Here is a 20,678-nt window from a genome sequence, read left to right on the forward strand (position 1 = left end):
CAGGAAAGAGTCAAGGGCAGGTGCCGCTACTACCTGGAGCCCCAGGGGTTTCACCTCATAACATCTTAAATGCATTTTCACCTACCGAGGTACACGCGAGTGCCTTTTTATTCATTCATAGCTGCTTTGGGGTGAACGTCCCTGTGCTCTGAGGTGGTGGCACAGACCCTCCCACTGTGTTGTTCTGTTGGCTCAGAGGAGTTTGTGCAGAGCAGATGAAGGTCTACCCAAGCCCCCAGTAGCTTAACAGCTCTGTACGAGGTACACCCTGGCACGCCACAGTGAAGGGCTTGGTCCCTTATTAGCTGTGCGGATCGACATTGCCATCAGTAGTAGCATACAGCCCAGGCCAGAAACCACATTCATTCTCCTTCACACCCTGCACGGCATGTCCAGATCCCCATCTTCTTGCACCTCAGGGCCAGTGCCCTGGTCTGGCAGTTCACATGGGGCCCCTGACCTGCCAGATCTAGGCAGCAAGTGAGTCTGAGCTGGGAAATGAAGCCCCATCTAAGGGGGCCCTTCCATCACATCCAGCCGTTCTCCACTGCCCTTTCCCCAAGCTGTATCTCCCTGTGACGAGGGCAGGCCCTGGCACGTCGTGGGCTGGCAGTACCTCTGTGCTGGGGGAATGACTGAGGGCTGGATAGATGACTGGTCACTAGCACTCTGTCTGCCCTGGCTTCGTGCCGCTAGCCCCAGGTCCAGGCCCAGTGTAGGAGACTGCCCGAAGCACTGTGGGCAGCATCTGTCCCTTCAGCTGCTCTGCGGTACCCGAATGCTCAGCTGGCTGTGTCCAAGACAGACAGGTGAGACCGTGGGTCTGTTCTGGGCCAGCATCCCGGGCCCTCCCTTTTGGAAAGGAAGATGGGGAGGAGCCAGGGAGGAGGGTCCGGGAGCAGGACTTCAGAAGGCCCCCCTGCCTTTCCTATCAGGAAACACATCCTGTTAGTGTCTGGCTGCTGTGGCCGGCAGCTATTTGTTGCAGTTGGCTACGCCCTCCAGCTCACCAAAAACAGCCTCAAAAACAACCATTTCCTCTCTGCTGAGAGACAGGGGGAAAACGAACTTGTGGCTACAAGCGCGCGCACGCGCGCCCACACACACACACACACACACACACACACACACACACACGCGCGCGCGCGTGCGCGCTCACGCACGCTCACTTCCCTGCAGCTGGCTCTCTGCTTTCCAGGACCAGCTGTTTTGTGGCGGAGGCACTAGGCAGGGGCTCAGGCAGCACAGAGGCCTCTGAACCCACTCTGTTCCCCGCGGCCCGGCTCAGAGCTACCTTGCTGGCTTTGCTCTGAGGGGTGCTGTCAGCAAACTGAGGCCCAGCTGATCCGACGTTGACACTTGCTTCTCTTCTTCAGTTACCCTCTGTTCTCCCGCGTGGGGGAGAAGAGGCTTCCAGCGTCCCTGGGCCTCTGCTTCCCAGGAAGACGGCGCACTCAGGACACTGGACTCTTGCTGGTGCCCTGCTGCCTCCCTGGGATGGGCCAAGCAGCTGCCTTCAGCTCAGGCCTGGCCCTGTTCCAGGTGCAGGAAGGAGGGTAAAGAGGACCGTTAGGTGGGCTCCCCTGCACCTGTCACACGGGCCTTCCCGACCCTCCAAGAATGAACGGTGATGTCCTCTAGCCGTCTCTAGCAGCATCTCAGTTCTCCCTGGCCATAGCAGCTGACCAGGACTGGGACTTTCTCCACGACAAGCAGACAGCACCGGCAGTCAGCGATGACTGTCCAGAAACTGGTGGCCACAGCCGTGCTGGTGGCCCTGGTCTCTCTCGTCCTCAACAACGCAGCAGCCTTCACCCCCAACTGGGTGTACCAGACGCTGGAGGACGGGCGCAAGCGGAGTGTGGGGCTGTGGAGGTCCTGCTGGCTGGTGGACAGGGCCCGGGGCGGGCCGAGCTCCGGGGCCAGGCCGGGACAGGCAGATGCTCGGGACTGCGAGGCCCTGGGTTGGGGCTCCGAGGCGGCAGGCTTCCAGGAGTCAAGAGGCACTGTCAAACGTAAGTCTGTTTTCTTTTCTGTTTTCTGTCTCCTTTAGAGCGGGCAGAGCCTACTAGCCCTACACGGCCCTCGGCAGACACAGGTTGTGTGTTTGCTGACAGGTGAGGGGTAACACTGGCTTTTGGGGAACATGGGGAGGCCCCGAGCTCCACGTCTCCTCTCTCCTGGTGAGCCACAGGCATATGTCAGTCCTGCTCAGCCCAGACCTGCCTCTGCTCCTTCCTGAAAAGAGTTTTTCTCATGCAGCACTGGGCTTTTCTCTGCCATTATGCATAGCTAAAAGACGGATGCATTAACCAAATCAAGGAAAATAGATTTTCCTGGTGGAAATTAAGATTGTTAATAAGAAAAATAAACAAGAAGCTTAAGAACACGTGGCTGAGTTCTGACTTCCTTCCACAGTCGTCTGAGTGGTTAAGGTGGTGAGCAGCGCAGGGGGAGACTCACCGGGACTGACCGTAAGTGGGACCACTGATCAGCAGCAGAGGCCGGCTCGGGAGGGCAGAGCCCTAACTCCATCCACTTCGCTGCCTTATCTTGGGCCCTGGTTGGTCACATTGGGCACTGGGTCTACCACTATTCTGGAAGCTGGGAACTTGACTTTGAAAGTAGTCAGGTTTATGACCATGGGAGGGAAGGGTTCTCTAGTATGAAGATGCTTGTCATCTAAACATTCCTGGTGGCTGATGGACAAAGGTCTCCCCTTTAAATTGATGACCCTTTAAACCGCTGAGGGTCTAACTTGCAAGTAGGTCTCATCTGTTCTGAAGATAACACTAGTATTTTAGGAAATGTGATATACATGAGGCTGCGGCATGCTCTTTGTTAGATGCTGTCGGGGGGGGCCCCAGAGTCCTCAAGCAGTACCACATGTGATGTGCTCAGTGTGTGACTGTCCCCAACTGCCACGGGCTCAGAAGAAATGCAAAGGAACCCAGGATGAATGACGCTGTGGGAAGCATAGTGGCTGGGCTGAGGTCCCTGGGGGCATGTAACAATGCTCTGTGCACTCAGAGCCCCTTGCTGTAGCTTGAGGAGGGTCTTCCATCGTAGGGTGGCTATGACTGTCTGTCCTTCCTACTTCGAGAGCAGGGAGTAAAAATCTCTCTTTAAAAGATCAAAGTGCATGAGTGATTTCAGAATTTTCTATGAGCTCTCAGAACTCAGGAGCCTATGGGAAACTGGATAAATGCAGCTGGACTTGAGTTTCTGTGTGACTTGCTGCTCGAGAGCAGTTCTTCTGGTTTTGGGACTGTCCCAAGGAGACATGAAAGCCAGGGCTCTGCAAGGCCCACACCTCTCCCCTTCCCCCAGCCTGAGGTTTCCTCCCTCTCCTCTGTCCCCATGCTGAGGCCTGGTCACCTCAGGCCAGGAGGACACGCAGGGGTCCTTCTGACCCCCACACAGCATGGCCCTTGCCTCCCTCCCACCCTGCCACGTGTCTCGTGTCCTGAGCAGCTCCACTCACTTGCCCTTGTTTGCCATCCCTCCCTGACCACTTGATAAGCTCCCTGACCAATTTTTAAAATATCCTCTCGCCACTAGCATGACATTTGTGGCAGCTGACCTTTAATGAATCTCTGAGCATCAAATATTTGTCTAGAACAAGGGAAATGTCAACAGAAGCTTCTCTGACCGAGACTGAATTGAGGAAAGTGAGCCAACTTCACACCGGCTCTGTGCAACTGAATGCAATGTGAACAAAGAGCAGCAAGTCAGTGTCCCGGCCCTGGTGGTCTGGAGCTGGGGCTGCCCTTATGTCAAACCCGGCCCAGTCTCATTAACTCTCACGCTAAACCCCAGCTCGGCCTTCGCCTCCGATCTAGCCAGGCACAAAGATTGGGAGGAAGGAGCAAGATGTCCCTGGATGATGCCGTTGGCTCTCCATAAATACTCTCTACATCATTCAGCAGTGACATGGAGATGGGGTCTGGGTTAAAGGGCTAACAGTCCTGGCAGGAGTCACAGTTCAATTCCAAGCACCCATCTAGGGGCACCAGGGAGCATGGCATGTTCCTTGTCACATGTCACTCATCCTGCTTTGCTCAGAGAGCCAAGTTGTCCTAGAGATTCCAGACATCACGATAGGCAGCCAGGGCAGCAGCTTGGGGACAGCAGACAGGATCCTGCCAGCTCTGTGCCTGAGGTCCTGGCAATCCCGTTATGAAGCTCAGAGTTGCTCTACGTTCATTGTGGCAAACATTGAGAGGGGCCATTGCCCAATATTCTGAGCTCTGGTCAGAGCCCTGGACATCCTCAGTGTGCTGAGTTGGGGCATAGGAGCCAGTCCAGGTTCTCCAGCTGTCCCTACATCATGCTGGGTCCTGTCCCAGAGGATGCTTACTGGGCAGCGTGCAGTGTTTCTGACTTTAATTACTGATCAGGTGGCTCTTCTCTCTCTGTGAGGTTTGGATGGGGGGACTCAGGGTACTTGAGGTCCCCCCTCTGGCTCCCGAAGAGATCTCACAACCTAAGTCCAGGGTTAGTCTTATTCTGGTCCTTGTTTTCTCTGCCATTTTTCATCTTCCCCCATTTCATGCATTCTGTCAGGCTCCCGAAGTTCTTCTGGTGAGGTGCATCATGAATAAACATAATTAAATCTTGGGCAGATGGTTGGAGTCCAGTACTTCCTGAGGGGAGTCCCCTGCCCCATCCATAGGTGACTGGCTGGAAGGGTGGCCTGAGTGTCACAAAAGGCAGGCAAATAGAATTTTGGGTCGGGACATATAGTTGTACCACATGCTGCCCGGCTAGAATACATTCATGCCATATCCTCAGTGGACTCCTTAAAATCCAGGTGTTGCTGCCCAGGCTATGTTGTATATAGGTAGTGCAAGAACGTGTAAAATGCCCAGGCATGGTGGACGCCAGCCAGGACAGGTCTCTGGGTGGCCGGGAAGGGAGTATGGCCTAGAGAGCAGAGTCAAGCAGAGCGGCGGGCCTGTAGGCATCACTGATTCATCTTTTGTACCATCTAGACATCTTCAACACCACACGAACCTAGTGACTTGGCCAGAAGCCCCTGCATGGCGGCTTGTCGGGTAGAGATGCCACAGAGCTGTTGCTGGAGTGTGTGGCATAGGACTCTATGCTCAGAGCCACCGGGAAGGATGGAGCTGGGCTGAGGAGAATGACAGGGTGGGCAGGGCAGCAGGCATCTTGTGGAGAAGGAACAGCTGGGGTCCCTGGCACTCTATCCCTGGCTCCTGGTAGCCTTGGTCACGTGGCCTCACCATGCCAACACATACTCCCTGCGGCCATCCCCTGGCTCTCGTGTCCACTGCAAGCCACGCCCTTCCTTGGCCAGCAGTTCATTCAAGTCTTTCCTTGCCTGCAAGGCTGAGCTCAGGAGACCGGACAGACTCCTCCGGGCCAGGCTGCAAAGCCAGCAGCCTGCTCTCTGCGCTGTTAACCTCCATATATGTTTAACACCCTCGTTTCTAAGGTCACTTCTACCTCCTGAATTCCACCATCTTTTAGAGAAGCAGAGCCTCTGTATGGTCATATAAATGATAAAAATAATTGCAAAGAAAAGCAAATGTGAAGAAGACACAGCATTGTGAACAGCAGCCTCCGTGGGAAGTTAGCTACTTTTCCCAAGCAAAGCAGAAAGGAAGCGTCTGGGCTCACCCCATCCTGACAGGAGGCCATCAGGCCGCCGGTTGTGCCTCCGGGTGCCCCATGAAGACTGAGTGAGCAGCCAGGAAGGTTCTAGCAAATCAGCCTGAACCTGGGCTTAGCCCGAGCTGACATCCTCAGCCTTGGGGGAGGTGAGGAAATCTCAGACCTGAGTGAGCACAAGCACACGGTGCCACCTCAAAGAGCACTGCTGCCATTCTCTGGAACTCCTAGTCTCTGCTCTTTTCTCCCCAGAATTCTGGACTCACAGTCTCACCAGGCCTGGCCCTGCTCATAGTTCTGGGGCGCCCTCCCATGACTTTGTGCCACCCTTGCCTCCTGTCTCTTAAAGCTGTAAAGGGTCAGAGAGGAGTGTCAGGATTCCTGGAGATGGCAGTTGTCTCTGTGGTTACTCTGAAAACTATAGATCATGAGCTCAGTTACCACGGGGTGGAGCCCACCTAGGAAGGCGACTGTACCTTTGAGAAAAATGAGCGAGAGCAGAACCCACAGCACGCAGCTTGGTCTACACCATCAAGCTCGTCTCAGGAAGGAGAAAGGTCATTCAGTGATAACTGTCCTTCGTCTAGTGGCCTGTGCACGCTCTCTCTCATGCTCCTTGGGTGCTAGACTTTCCTTCTAGAAGCTGCTCTGACCTCCCAGTAGCTGGGGCCTCTGCTATAGTCCTGCCTCATCCACCCTGGCCTCAGAGCTAGTGGCACCACCCGCAGGCTGGAGCAGGCACTGTGAAGAGGCCTGGGATGCTGGAAGGGTGAGATTCTTCAGGCTTCGAATGACAGAGGGACAGCAAAGAAGCAGCTGGATACAAAATGGGCAAGAGGAGTACACCCTCTGTGGCAGGAAGTGGCACTGCTTGGGCTCCGCAAGCACTAAATATGTTGTCTGGCGGTGTGCAGAATGAATCACAGCATTGCAGCCTGACACTGGGTGCGGGGCCGGGGGTGGGGGCAGGCAGGAGGCCGGCAGTCCTCACTGGGCTGTGGTGAGACCACTTTGACAATCTGGAAGGACAGAAGGGAAGGAGTCTGACTGCAGGTGCACGCGCTCCTGTGGGACCCGGGGCGCCTAGAACATGGGGAAGTCATTTCTCCTCTTGATGGCATAGCCACTGCCCCTCGCCTCTGAGGTTCATCCACGGGGCTGCTCTGTCCTCCCGCTGCTCTGTGCTTCATATCCCTTGTGCCTCGCTCCTGGACCAGGTGTGGTAGAGGGAGCAGAGTACAAAGAGCCCGGGTTGGCGGGGGAGGGAGATCTGTCAGGTTCTGAGCACAGACGGAGGAATAAGCCCCAGGAGAGAGGGAGCGCCAGCCCAGAGGGGCCCCGCTCTGCACTGACCTGCTGCCTTTTCTCCCTCTCCGCCCCTCACAGTGCAGTTCGACATGATGCGAGCCTGCAACCTGGTTGCCACAGTGGCCCTCGCTGCAGGCCAGCTCATCTTCATCCTTGGGCTGATGGGCCTGCCCCTGATGTTGCCTGATTCCCAGTGCTGGGAGGAGGCCATGGCCGCTGCGTTCCAGCTGGCAAGTAAGTACCTCTGGGCCCCCAAGAGGGGCAGGCAGAGCAGCAGCACCCTCAGCTCTTGTTGGGGTTGAAAGGCCCACTGTGGCTTTGTAATATCATGGTGACCCCATGGGTCAAGCTCTTTCCCCACCTGTCACCCCACTTGTCACTGTAAGCAGAAATGAGATAGAAATCTGTAAATGGGGAGCTGAGCAGGGAGGGCACTAAAAATGCAAGTAGCACTGGCATTGTATATCTGTAGCCGTGACCCCTGGCCCCTTTCCATTTTGAGACAAGGTGCTGGCAGGCAGGTGACATCCTCTACCTTCCAGAGTCTTAGGCATCTCGTATTTTCTGTCTTCCTGCAGCCCATGTGGCGGGCGGCCAGGGTTCACAACCTCCTGAGAGGGCGTAGCAGCCAGGAGGAGCGTTAAGCAGCCTGCCCTGGGCAGAGGGGTGAACCCTGTCCGAGCCCATGCAAGGTGAGGTGAGGTAGCCCTGCTTAGCCACAGAGCAGCCAGGCCCAGGGACATCAGGAAGTGAGCCTCTTCAGAAAAATCTGGAAACCACCACAGCCTTTGAGGGCAACTATAGGGTGAAATGGGGCAGGGCATGAGCCCACCTTGTTGTCTTGGAAGGGTGAGAACAGTGGTATCATCATGAATGATGAATGGAATTGTTCTGGGAGGTTCCATGGTGGCCATAGAGGCACTATCACCCCCAGATACAGGAGGGCTGCTCTGCCGGTTTCCCTCAACCTCTGTTCCTTTTAGCTAGCTCAGGGTTAATCGTGGACACTTGGGGAAGTGCAGGTTTTCCGCTACCTCCTGGGAAAAAGTCAGGTCAGTGATTCAAAAGGGACAGAAACTGTTGAAGTGGCCAGAGTGTGGGTGCCTTAGCAGCCAACCTACTTGGTGGGGAATGGCAGCATATTTCAGTATTGAAGGTAAAGTTCCAAAAGACCCAGTAGAAGAAATGGCAGGAAGTCCGAAGTGTATCATTCTAAGAACAATGAATCCTGGCCCTTATCCTTCTGGAGAAATACAATTTCCAGAATGAGGCTGACAGACTGGCAGAGGCTTGTGTGCTGCAAGTGCCTGGGTGGGAATCAGAAAGCCCTTCCTTTGCCCTGTTTACAGAAAGTGATGTGGTCCTGGGTTGGTCACCTCCCCACACGAGATGGATTTGGGAGGGGGTAGCTGAGGGCCGACCAGGGGAGAGCACAGGGTTTGGCATGAAAGGGACTGGATTGCATCTTGGTTCGATCACTTATTAACCATGTGACCCAATTCATACCTCGGTTTAACCAACTTCATGGCAGAGATGAAGTTTGCCTCTCCCTGGACTGATTTTGAGAATTAATGAAGCAGGGGGAATGGGATCTCAGATCATCTCTGCCTTTGCCCATTCTCCATGACTGTGGGTAAAACCTTGGACATTCCAAGTGACAGGAACATGTTTAAGAAAAGTACTCATATGACCTTACAGCTATAAAACAGAATCAGTTTCTCTGTCTCACTGAAACCACTTGTCTACATCACGGGGGATTATCTGAAACTCTATCCCTTTAAGAAGGGGGTGGAAGATTTTGAAACATGATTGGAAAAGCTAGATTAAAAACAGGTATTTTAGTGGTGTTAAGGAAATGAAAGTAACAGTTCTTGATCTGAAAAATAACTCCTAGCAAGATAATCAAACCAGTCATTGTATTTCTCAAGCAATTTCTTTGAAACACTTAGAATTATTTGGAGAACTATTGTGGGTTTCTGTGAAACTGACATCTTACTTCCTGCAAACCCTAATTGTAGAACAAGATAGTGCTGTTTACAAATAACATTTTGAAAAAATTAGAAAGCGGGGGGAAGCTCCATTAACTAAAATCAAGTTGTCTTGCAGCAACCCTGGGAGTGGGGAGCTGCCAAAGGTCTCTTGAGGGGCCCGGGCCTGGTGAGGTGGGGGCAGCGGGGGTACTGCGGTCCTCTCCTGAATATTTCTAGGCCCGTACAACCTCCGGAAAGATTGGACCAGTCTCTATTAAAAAAAACCATCAGACAGACAGAGGCTAATGGAAAAAGCCAGAAGGACTGCAGGGCAGCCCATGTCATTTCAGATGGTCCCTCTTGCCTCCACAGGCTGCCTCTCCCCTTGGTGTCTGACCATTACTCCCAACAGGTCTGTTTTGCCCAAAAAGGAAATGCATTTGGCCCTGTTTAGACTTGTTTCATTGACAAACAGTACAGAATGCAGCTATGTGCCTTTCTTCTATCATGCTGCTAATTTTAGAGTTAGGTTTTTTCCTGTGCTCCGGTCTGTTTAAAACAGTCAGGGAGAGACTGAAGGGCGCCAGGATATCCTGTCCCAGGAGGGGGAAATGCCTGCTAGTACCTGTTACGCAAGCCAACCTTGAGTCCCCAGTGCCTGGGCCAGAGGGTGGGCAGGGGGAGAGAATGAGGAAGGGAAAAAAACATGGTGTTAACCCGAGGCCGAGAAAAGCTGGAACTAGCCAGAGACAGCAACACGCTGACAGGAGGGTGGCCTGGCACTGCAGCCTGAGGAGATGGGAGTCTGCCCGCTTGCTCATTCATTCCATAATCATTTCTGGGCACGATCCTTGCTCACACGATGCCTGGCCTGGGTCTATAAATGGATAGTCCTTCACTCCTGGGCTTCGGCTTCAAAGGGTCCCGTTACGGTGACATTGGGAGACCCTACGAAATGGCCATTTTCCATTTTTGGAGGTCCAAAACATGAATATCAGCCATTACAACTGGTGTGCCCTACTGTGTTCCAGACATAACACGCAAGTTTCCAATTTCTTTGCAGAATTTTCCAAGTGTAATTTTAATTTACCTTAAAAGTGAAAAAATTCCTTTCTGTCCCTTATTTCGCCCCTAACCCATAAGCTGCTGTGAATACCCTGCATGTTCCCTGTGGCGAAAGCACTCTGTACATTAGGGACATAAGCCCGAGGCACCCAAGTTCACTCCCTGTCCCCCACTGGGTGTCCAACAGACTCAGGGGCCACATAGTGGCCGATTAGCGGGAGCGGTCACCACGGCGTGGCTCTGCACTGTCCCCTGGGCTGCTGTCTTTCCCACCTCCCCACTCCTTCTCCCCTCAGTTCCTTCTGTCGTAACCAGTACAAGGCAGGCACCAACTCTCTTCTTTCCTCCTCGAGGCCTCTTAGCCTGTCCCTCAATTTGTCAGCCATCAAACTTCAAGGGCCCAGAGCAGCTAGAGTGTGACCACGCTTTCTTTGTATTCTGATGACATCAGAAGTGCAAACTGGGTCTGTAAGGGGGACCTGTGGTGTGGAGGCCAATGGGCCGTCCAAGCCCCAGAGCCAGCAGCTATGGTGTGTGGGCCTTGCCTTGCTGGGCGTGAGCGCTCCCCTCCCACGGCCTCGTGCCTGCATGAGCTCTGATCTGGTTCACTACAGACTTTTCTCTTTGACTCTCCTGGTTCCTTCTCTCGCTGCCTCTCTTCAGTTCCTTCATGCCTGTGGTCTCACTGATATTTGCAGGAAGGCACAGGCAGATCAGGGAAAGCAGTGTTGAGTGGGAGTCAGAGAATGCCACCTATGAAAGGCGAAAGGTTATTCTCGGCCTCTAATTACTGTAGATGCCAACGACCCACGTTGGACGCCTGGAGCAAAGGAGAAAGCCAAGGTGAACTCTGCAGGCAGCTCAGCTTGGTGGGCACCTTGCGGTCTTGAGAATGGCTGAGCTTTCCCAGGGGCATCTGGGTGAGAGTGGGCTCTGGGGCAGGCCACCTGGCTTTGGATGAGTCACTTCATCCCTGTATTCTTCGGGCAGCAGGGAGAGCTACTGCAGGCCTATAGGGCCATCTTCAGTCACACTTGCTGCTACCATCGTTCTGACTTCCTACTACTGTGCTGCTGGACAACACCACACTGAAACGGTATCAGTCCCCAGACACTTTGTCCGTACTCTGTCAGGACTGTCCACCCAAGCCTGCTGTGAGTGCCAGAGCCCTGCCAGGCCCTCACTCGGCCTGCCCCATGGGCAGACTATGCTCCTGGGTAGAATATGGGGTCTCTAAAGTTTCCTAAGTGTGACCCCACGTAGCCCCCAGGTGCCTGTGGTGGCCCCTGGGCCCTCCTGTTGGCTATGCAGGACTGACTGGCCATGTGTGGCCCAAGGCTGACATTTTTAGGAGGGACAGACGATCTAGTGATTACTTGGGGCTCTGTACTTGGGGCAAATTGCGTCTTTGAAGGGCAAGTCCTTGGCCGTTGATGAGCCTCCAAGGCAGTGAGTACATTCTCTATCAGAGTCTAGCCTTAGACCACTGTGGCCATACTTAGGCTGGTGACATAGCTAGTGCCCTCCATGGCTTGCCATCCCCTGTCAGTACCTGCTGGGGTGGAGGACCTTTGCACCCCACTACTGAGAGCCCTGGGCCAGTAGGCTTTCTTCCTTGGGAGCCAGTGTCTAACCTGATGATGAAATGGGGTCATGGGACGGGGGACCCGAAGGCCAGGCTTCCTCTCCTAAGCCTCCCTTTCTCATTCCCACTGCTCATTAAAGTCCATATATATGCCACCTCTGATCCTTTTTGGAAAATGCTGGTGTGTAAGTGAAAAAATTCTCTAGCACTGCATTCAAGGACCCTAGAAATGGTGCTCCAGGCTGCACCCATCTGTGCCTTTGACAACTAGGAACATTCTGAGAAAAAAGCAGTCCCCTTTGCAATGTCCCAGCGCGGAGCTTTTAGCCCAAGCGTCCTGCCTCCCTTTAAACACTAGCTATGGGTCTACTAGCCACAAATTTATCACAATGTGTTTCTTCTGAAGCGTGCGACCCTCACTCTCAGGCATCCATGGATTTCTTCTTCTAATATTTAATATTATTTCTGGTTTATGGTTTATCAGCTCTCATTGTAAGTAAGCCTCACTCTCCATCTCTGCAGAACTTTTAGTCTAGCCTCCTCATCAATCATGTGAGTGGCCCTTGACCTTTCTCAAACGTACAGTTTTTTTTTTTCAAAGTAAAATAACCACAATGAATTGACACAGTTAAAGTACAAGTGTACAGTTATTTTTGTAGAAGTCAGCTGTTCCATGTTTCATTATGAACTGCCTTCATAATGGCCTTAGGCTCTCCTTGGGGATATTCTCCAATGATTCCTCATCTCCTTTGTGGAGCTGCCCAGTAAGCTTGAGCCCTTGTGCTTTTTTCTAAAATAAGAGAACCTTCACTTGTCCATTTCCGGCCACTCACACCCCAATTTCCGCAGCCCAGTACTTCAGAGAGTTCAGTGTCATCTGCAAACTGAGTTCTTCCTCGCTTACATACTCTGCAGCTGATGGACATCAGTCCTCCCCAGGACCACCTCTGGCGCCGGGCTCTGGGCTGTCCTCTATCTCTCGCCTCAGCCAGTCCCCTCCTTGTGACAGGAAACCTCTCAAGCTTAAGCAGGATGATTAAGAGTGAAGTTTATTGTGGAACCTGGTCAAAAGCCACTTTAAAAGCCTCACATGGCTTCTTGTCTACTGGCTTCCTCTTTCCACTTCTGGTAATCATTAGTTTTTCTTATGATGGCAAAATCTATAAACACACAAAAGGCCGCTTACTCCCAGCCCCTGAGAATGCTAATACTAGTCCTCAAAGGCCAGTCAGGCTAATAAATGGTAATTGTCTTGGCATCTCAGGAACTAGTGGGGATTCTGAAGTTTTTTTAGACTCGGGGACCTTCTCGTAGGAATATATAAATTTTTGTTTTTTACAATAAACTAGTATGTTTGGTATATTGGACAATTTGCTTTTCTGTCTTCTGCACCTATGTCCTAAGCCCCAGTCTATGTCCCAACTGCACCTCTCACTTCTCCCTTCTCAGCTCGGCATCGGTGCATCAGGCAGCATCGGCTCCTATGGAAGTGTATGATCCTAACAACTGGACCACCTTTAGCTTTCCTTTTCCAGAATCCCTCTTTCTAGGGATTGAGGGAAAAACACTGGCTCACCACTGTTTTTCTGCTCACAGTGTTGGAAGATCCTAACCACGGATATGCCTTGAGTAGGCTCATTAATTAGTCTGCTCTGTAAATATTCTCCCTGGAAGCTGTCACACCAGCTCTAAGTTGCCTGCTTTGTCAGTTCTGCCACTGCGCATGCTGAGGCAGGTGTGCTGTGTGAAGAGCTCAGGGGTCAGCCCCACAGTCTTTCCACTTATGCCACCTGCATGTGCTGACAGTCATTCAAAAGGAAGGCCCCGTGACAGACACCGACGCCCTAGGATGCAGGCAGGAAGGAAGGGAAAGGAAAGGGCGCTCTGCAGGCTGAGCTGTGAATCACACTGCCCGCTCGCAGTCAGCTCACAGGAAGGGGCTGCTGGCTTGGGAAACATAAATTCATGAGGATGAAACTGACTCCATGTGCAGAATTTGGTATGTTTGTTAATACTCTCCCCTTAAATTTGTTTCTGGACCAACATGTCACTGAAAAGTCTTGGGAGAGAAGTTTTCCCGAGACAATTCTAAGAGAGGGGGGTCTGCACATCAGGCTATGACAAATGGAAAACCCCAGGTTGAGGCCAGTGCAACCCTGTGTCTACTTCCTCCCCACTGCTCCTCTTCCCCCAGCCACAGAGCTCTCTGAAAGTCAAGGCTAGTTTAATTTCAGAAGAGTGTCTGCACATGGCAATTACTCCGTGGTAGGGCTGAGGTCTTGAGTCTACACGGGGCCCCTGCCTTTTCATGTCTCTGTGGTTTTTTTCCTGCTGACATGTGGCACCCATGGAAGATCCCCGAGTTCTCTGTGTCTGTTCAGTATCTACTGCCCCCGCTGGCCATCGCCGCTCTCTGGTGCCACCCCCTCACCCCCACACCGTGCAGTCTTAAATGCCTCTCTTACAAGGCAGACCATGTTGTGCTGATTACTTTCACCTTCATCCCCTCAAGAACGCCAGTTCCCCAAAGACAAATCAACTGTACCTTAGCTCCCTGCACGTATTCAAGTGGAATCTAAACAGGTCTGCTGAACATGTCATACACTAACTAACGCAAGATACCACGCTGAGTGAGATCTACTCAGTCACGGCTAACGGGGTCCTGTCCCTCTGACAGGTTTTGATCATAAAGAAGCTTAGAGAACTTGACTGTGAAGCTGTCATTCATCACGTCTCCTTTCCCAGACACCGTGCCGCATTCTGCACTGCGTTATGGGATCTATTTGGATTTGTCTCAAAAAATTAATAAATAATTACTGGGCAACTCTCTGGGAGGCCAAGATCAATGGGTGGGTCACACTCCAGTCACAGGGACAGCACTGTGCTATGAACCAAAAGAGGCTGATGTGTGACTTGACCAATAACCTGAGCACTAAGCAATCAGGGACAGGAGAGGAGGCAGCCCTCCTCCCTGGGGCCAATGAAGCACAGGGACAGCAGTCCCAGGAAAGGCCTGGAAAGATGGAACTTGGCATCTTAGAGGCACAGAGAAGCACCAGTGTGGCTTCAGCGTGATGGAGACAGGGAAGCCACAGAACAGAGGAGGAGATTCAAGGCCAAGGTGCATCCCAAGGCAACAGCTGCCACAGGGGCATGTTGTACACGGGGCACATGTGACAAGTGTCTTACACGGCTGGTGGTGCAGCTGTAGGAGAAGCCTGGAGCGTCCATTAACATTCGCTACGAGGTTGACCGATATGGTGCGGAAAGGTGAAACGTAGAGGCCTATCGCTGGTGTTATGATGAACGTCAGGAAGTGCTTGTTATTTAAAGAATCTAAAATTAGTTACACTTCCAAAATATTCTGAATGTTTTACTGTGAAGCACGTATGCAAAGGACTCAATGAAAGATGCGTGTCCCGCAAAAGACGGGGTGAAGCGAACACTGAGAAACCTGCGGGTGCCTTTCCCGCTGCTCCCTTGCGTCCCTAGGGGTAACAGCTGTGCTGCATTTGTGTCAGCCACTCCCTGGCTTTTTATATTTCTTCTTCAAGTTTTCCTAAAAAGCGGCCTGATGGTGAGCCTGTGTCATAGCTGTGTCCCTGTGACTTCCTCTTGGGCACCAGTTTCTGCGGCTCACCCTGGGGCAGCGCTGCTCACACCACTGCGCACCTGCCCTTTCCCCGCACCTGCCCTTTCCCCGCACCTGCCCTTTCCCCGCACCTGCCCTTTCCTCGCACCTGCCCTTTCCCCGCTGCCAGCTGCTGGCAGCTCATTGTCTCCTGCGGACGCGAGTCTCAGATGTTGCTGATTGGGGGCTGTGGTCACGTTTCCTGTGATGAGAAGGAGTTTCGCTTGCGTGCAATCTTGGGAGTAGAACTGCGGGCCCCAGGGCAACATCGTGCCGTCCTGAGCTCCGATTTGGTGAGGATGGGTCCCCTCTGCCTCGTACTTGGGCCAACGCTCAGTGTTTTCTCCCTTTCTAATTCTGCCAGTCTGATGAGTGAGTACATTTGAATCCTTTCCAGTTTAGGGTCACCTCTTTCAATACAGTTCTCATAATTCACAAGTTTCCATGGAAATGTTTTACCATGATATTCAAAGTTCTCTCTCTTTATTCATCAGTAGTGTAAACCAACTTCAAGACAGATAACTGAGCTGTGAGAGGGGGTTGCCCTGAAGGCTGGGGGAGGCAAAATTCTTTCCCATTGTTCTGTTTTGAGGAATGATAATGTAGAATTGGAGCTGAGGCCATATAACAACTTTTAAGAATGTTCTTATTACACATGCAAACTGAAAGGAAGCTTAGTAAAAGGGGAAAACAGACTTCCTCCACAGAGGAGGGTAAGCCTCTGTGTCCCTCCGTGGGGTGGGTGCCTGATGCAAACCAGCTGCTGTTGTTTGGGTAAATTCCCTCCAAATGCGTTGGTCTTCGATACTGCCACTGGCCTTGTTGTGAGCACCCGTCAACCAGGGCCTTGCTCCTCTTATGTCAAACATAAGCTGGCACCCTAACTCACTCTCCCAAAGTCCCTATCCTGCCCATCCTTCCGAGTCTTGTTGCAACCAAGCATGACAAGCTCCCTTGACTGACAAAAAATGCCCAAAGATACAGTAAAAATGAGGGGGACACAAAATATTTTCATTTTCCTTACACAAAACACAAGCTATTGTCATTCCTTTCCCCACTAATACAAAACCTGGGTCCATAAAATTGTGAGCAGAGGATGTACCACCCTTCACTAGGAGACGGAAATGACAGAAGTTTCTTATTGTCAGTGCATGACAAATAATTAGTTCTTTTCAAGGAAGTATTCAGAGCTTTCCATGTATAAAAAGCTCCACAAGCATTTTAGAGAATTAACATATAGATTAGTCACCATCACCATTGTTTAGGACATGACTGAAGTAGAAGAATGTTAAATTCATACCTTCTAGAAGAGACAGTGATGATGAGACCATGATGCTTGTGTTTTTAGAAAACTTAAGGCTGTCCACCCCCACCCCACCCTGGCACTAACTATAACACGGTTACTAGGACCATTAGCTGGCATCGCTGCTGCTCTTTGCTCTGGGGCCATGCTGGTCGTGCATGACCTGGTTTCCTGAGGAAAGCAGGGGAGGCCATGGGGAGTGGAGGGACCAGCATGAACAGACATGTGGATATCACCGTGCAGGGCAGGTGGGGGACCGCAGCAGCAACAGCTCAGCCTGGCCAGAGCCTGGGCAGGGGACGTGGATGAGCCCAAGTGGGTCTGGAGAGTCCCATCTGGACCATTCTGAGTTATAGAGAGCCTCTGTCTTCGTCAGCATTTGGGGGTCCAAAAAACAGACTCACCCAGGTCACCAAAACAGAGGGCAAGGTGCTGGTGGAGTAGACGAGGTTCCCTGGACTGCCCAGGCCTCTGCTTTTGCCTGCTCTCCTCATTTTTACTGGCCACAGCTCCCACTCGACTCCACGGCCTTCTTTTAGTTTCCTCTGCCACGCTCAGCCCTCCCAGCTGAGGGGCCTGATGATCTTGGGGACGAGGAGGGCCAACGCCATACGGACCAGCTTCCTTAGCAGCAGGACAGTGGTGGCCTCTCCTCCGTCCCAGCCATCAGGGGTTCTGGCCCAGATTCAGATCTGAACTCAGCAGATCCTGGGTGCAAAATCCTGGCTTTCTCCTATTGCAAAGACTAATGAAACCAAGTCTTTGGAGCTCCTTAAAGATAAAACTATCAAAGTAATGACGTTGTGGTATCAGCTACAAACTGAATGTGAACAAATTCTTGGGAACTGTGGTCAGTGCAGGACTCTGGCCACGATCCCAGCATGGCCCCCTTCTCTTCTCTGCTGTCAGAGTTTGGAGAGAAGGGTATGGAGAGAAAATAAGCAGGAGAAAGGGGGGCATGGAGGTGAGAGAGAAATTACAGAACTAGATGCATCAATTCAGAAGTGAGAGGAGAAACGAAACGTGCCAGCGGGAGACTCGGACGCATCTCCAGTCTCGGCTTCTGCCCCCTCCCTAAGCATGTAGGTTCTAGGTTGCCTTGGGTTTTTAAAGAAAATCCCTGTTTCCTCTAGAAGCAAATGTGAAGAACAAGAAAACTTAAGAACAGGAATTTGGATTAAGTTAAATACCAATATGAGTTGTTTCTAGATAAGTTTAGGAAATTTCTGTTTGCTTTCACTTTGAATGAATTAAGCATTTATAGAAGTCAGAGAGGACCTTACACAAAGTTGCTCCTGGGTTGTCTGGGGTGAGGGAAAGAGAATGTCAGTGCCACCTCCATGGGGAGGGCGACTAAGAAAATAGCCTGACACCTGGAGGATTCCAGGAAGAGCACGTGGGACCAGACTGCTTTCTCATGAAGCCCCTAGAAATTATCTTGTGCCACGACTGAGCAGATGCACCGCCCCCGCTCCAAGTCACAGGCCCCAAAAGTCACAGAAACCCACACAGGGCTGATACAGAGCAGCTCAGCACCAAAGCACTAGCGCTCTGAATCGGGCTCATCGCCCATTTGAGGGGCACAGACAGTCGGGGAGGAAACGAAGCTTCGGTTCCATGTGGGCTCCATGTTGGGAGTTCCACAGGCCTCTTCCTGGCTCTGAGTAAGGCTTTCTCAACACTTGTCTTTCATTTGCAGGTTTTGTCCTGGTCATTGGGCTGGTGACGTTCTATAGAATCGGCCCGTACACCAGTCTGTCCTGGTCTTGCTACCTAAACATTGGCGCCTGCCTCCTGGCCACCCTAGCAGCGGCCATGCTCATCTGGAACATTCTTCACAGGAGAGAGGACTGCATGGCACCCCGGGTGATTGTCATCAGCCGCTCCCTGACTGCGCGGTTTCGCCGTGGGCTAGACAATGACTATGTGGAATCACCATGCTGAGGGTTGCTGGAGAGAGGCTCTGCTAAGGACTTTATCCACTGTAACGAACAATCTAGAAACCAAGGGACTGCCTGTGAGGAGGCGGGCAATTCATACGGTTTCCTATATATGCATATGTACGATACACAGGTATGTTTACTGTTATATATAAATATATTATATGATCATATATTGTCTGTGCCAGCCTCCTCCTGACACACTCACAACCTGGCTTCACGCTCATGCATGTCGCAAGGAGACTAATACCTGAGATGCACGTGAGGAGCGGTGGCCACCCTGCTCAGCACCCTGGTCTGGGGTTAATTTATTCTATGTCTGCCAAGAGGGGCATCTGCAGCCACCTTTACTTTGGTGAAGTAGAACACCAGGGAGATTTTCTGGAACTGGCCGTGATCTTCCTCGAGTGGCTCAAAGTTTATAACCAGATGGTTATGGCTTTATGACAAGATGGAGTTAGTAACGTCTGTTTGCGCTTGATTATTTTTCTAAGTTAAAATAAAATGCAAACCTCTTACCACTGTCTAAAATGTGTGTTGTATCCATCTACACTGCCACATAGTGAAAAGAATCGGGTCTATTTTCTGTCATTTTTGTGTGCTGGCAGTAAGAGAAGGGTTAAGATATTTTTAAAAATCTGGTGGAAGCATGGCTTCAGGTCACTCATGTCCTCATTCAAGTTTCCATTCAACTAAGCCTCAGAAGCCCACATTCCTACAGACTCTGGACACTGTGGTAGTATAATGGCAGGTCCACAGTTGGCGGATTAAGAGGGGAAAAGTCTATTTGTTTAAAGAAATTCAGAGATTGTTCACTGTTTTCCCTTATAAAATCTTTAGCTTGTTTTCAGCCAAATGCTTGGTGGGCTATAGAATACCTTCACGATGCTACACTGATTTCAAACAACTAAGCTCCAAAATCTGTGAGGTGAATGGGCGTAACTCCTCGAGCTGAACAGGAAACATCTAAAAACTGGCCGCACCCCTGAGGACCTGGGATGGGGGACAGGGACTGACAGGGACAAGGACAGATCTCTAATTGCCGCACTGCTTGAGCTAGCGCCACCTAGAGGTGGAATCACTGTTGCCAACCTCTGGCCCAAGAAACTGATCCTGGGAGCTGGCAGGTGCCGAGCGGAGCCAGGGTAAGACACCGGCTATTACTAGACTGATCCCCAAGAAAGCAGCTTTGCAGCTTTCAACCTTCCAGAGAAGTGAGGAGACCAGTCCGGAATTCGAAGCCATATTGCCCCAGGATAGTCAGAACAAATGGTGGACTGGAGTTGGTGCTTGAAAAAACACAAAGCAATTGAGAATGATTTAAAAGCATCTGTGGCCTGACCATCTACGATAAACAGTATCCAGTGAAGAAACAGCCAGATTTCTGTCCCACAACCAGTACCTCGTGGGAACATTTAGATCTGAGCTTCTTCCCTCTGAACTTCTTTTCTACAATGGATTTTCCCCCAAATCATATGCTAAAAATAATTGTGTTTTTTTTAAAAGAATAATGGAATATTTAAGATGTATAATTTTAATAATATTATGTATATGACTATATAAATGTATATTAAAGTTTTAAAGTTGGCCATGTGGTTGACTATGGTCTGTGATAATGTTTATACTAAATGAAAGGTGATTGGTGAAAGGTTGGGCTATGCCATCCAGACGCTCTAGTTTACTTCCCAAACTGAGGGTCCATCTGTTCATGTGGCCAGTATGGAAAAGGCCCCGCCAATTGGAACAAAGTTTGGTCACATAGTTTTAGAAATAAGATAGGGACTAGGGTCACATGCTAGTTTGAAAGGTGTTTCCATGTTACAAATGAGGAGAATTTGGTCCAGGAAACTTAATTTCCCAGCTTTCTTTCCCCACATCAGTTTCATTCTTCAATAATTTTCCCACCCTTTTGAGATTAAAACCTGTCCGATGCTCTTGGAACAGAGAGGAAGCCGTTTGTAGACAGCTTTTGATTGAAAACTTCTTTTAGATCGATTTTAATGCATTTTCACTGTACTGTTTTGAGTGTTTATTATAAAACTTTTTTGTTTAGTAGCAATTCTTCCCGAAGAGACAGATATGAATATTTAACAACTGCAGCACTTTCGACTAGGAAGTATTCAAATCACTATGAAATAAATCAAAACGACTAAATAACAGCTCAAGAGGCTCTGAGCACTGCAGAGGCCAAGAGCCGGGCTCACCTGCTTCCCACGCCCAGCTGTGCTACCCAAAACGC

The 20,678-nt window shown here is 51.1% G+C and overlaps 2 protein-coding genes across 4 annotated transcripts in view; one reads left to right on the top strand and one right to left on the bottom strand.

Annotated features, from left to right (window-relative positions):
• IFT140 (intraflagellar transport 140) overlaps window positions 1-20,678 on the bottom strand; it is a 90,866-nt gene that overhangs the window by 21,380 nt on the left and 48,808 nt on the right. The window lies entirely within an intron of this gene.
• TMEM204 (transmembrane protein 204) lies at window positions 1,156-19,761 on the top strand. The gene is made up of 3 exons (XM_011376839.2): window positions 1,156-2,015; window positions 7,024-7,179; window positions 18,199-19,761. Exons 1-3 carry the CDS (start codon window positions 1,736-1,738, stop codon window positions 18,441-18,443), a joined length of 681 nt encoding a protein of 226 aa, XP_011375141.1. The 5' UTR covers window positions 1,156-1,735; the 3' UTR covers window positions 18,444-19,761.

Source organism: Pteropus vampyrus, unplaced genomic scaffold (genome assembly GCF_000151845.1).
Source record: "Pteropus vampyrus isolate Shadow unplaced genomic scaffold, Pvam_2.0 Scaffold303, whole genome shotgun sequence".
NCBI lineage: Eukaryota > Metazoa > Chordata > Mammalia > Chiroptera > Pteropodidae > Pteropus > Pteropus vampyrus.

Excerpts from the sequence above, each read along its gene's own strand:
- TMEM204 (XM_011376839.2), top strand. The coding sequence starts at position 1,736 with ATGACTGTCCAGAAACTGGTGGCCACAGCCGTGCTGGTGGCCCTGGTC. Across the intron at positions 2,016-7,023 it reads GTCAAGAGGCACTGTCAAAC|TGCAGTTCGACATGATGCGA; the intron begins GTAAGTCTGTTT and ends CGCCCCTCACAG. Across the intron at positions 7,180-18,198 it reads CGCTGCGTTCCAGCTGGCAA|GTTTTGTCCTGGTCATTGGG; the intron begins GTAAGTACCTCT and ends TTTCATTTGCAG.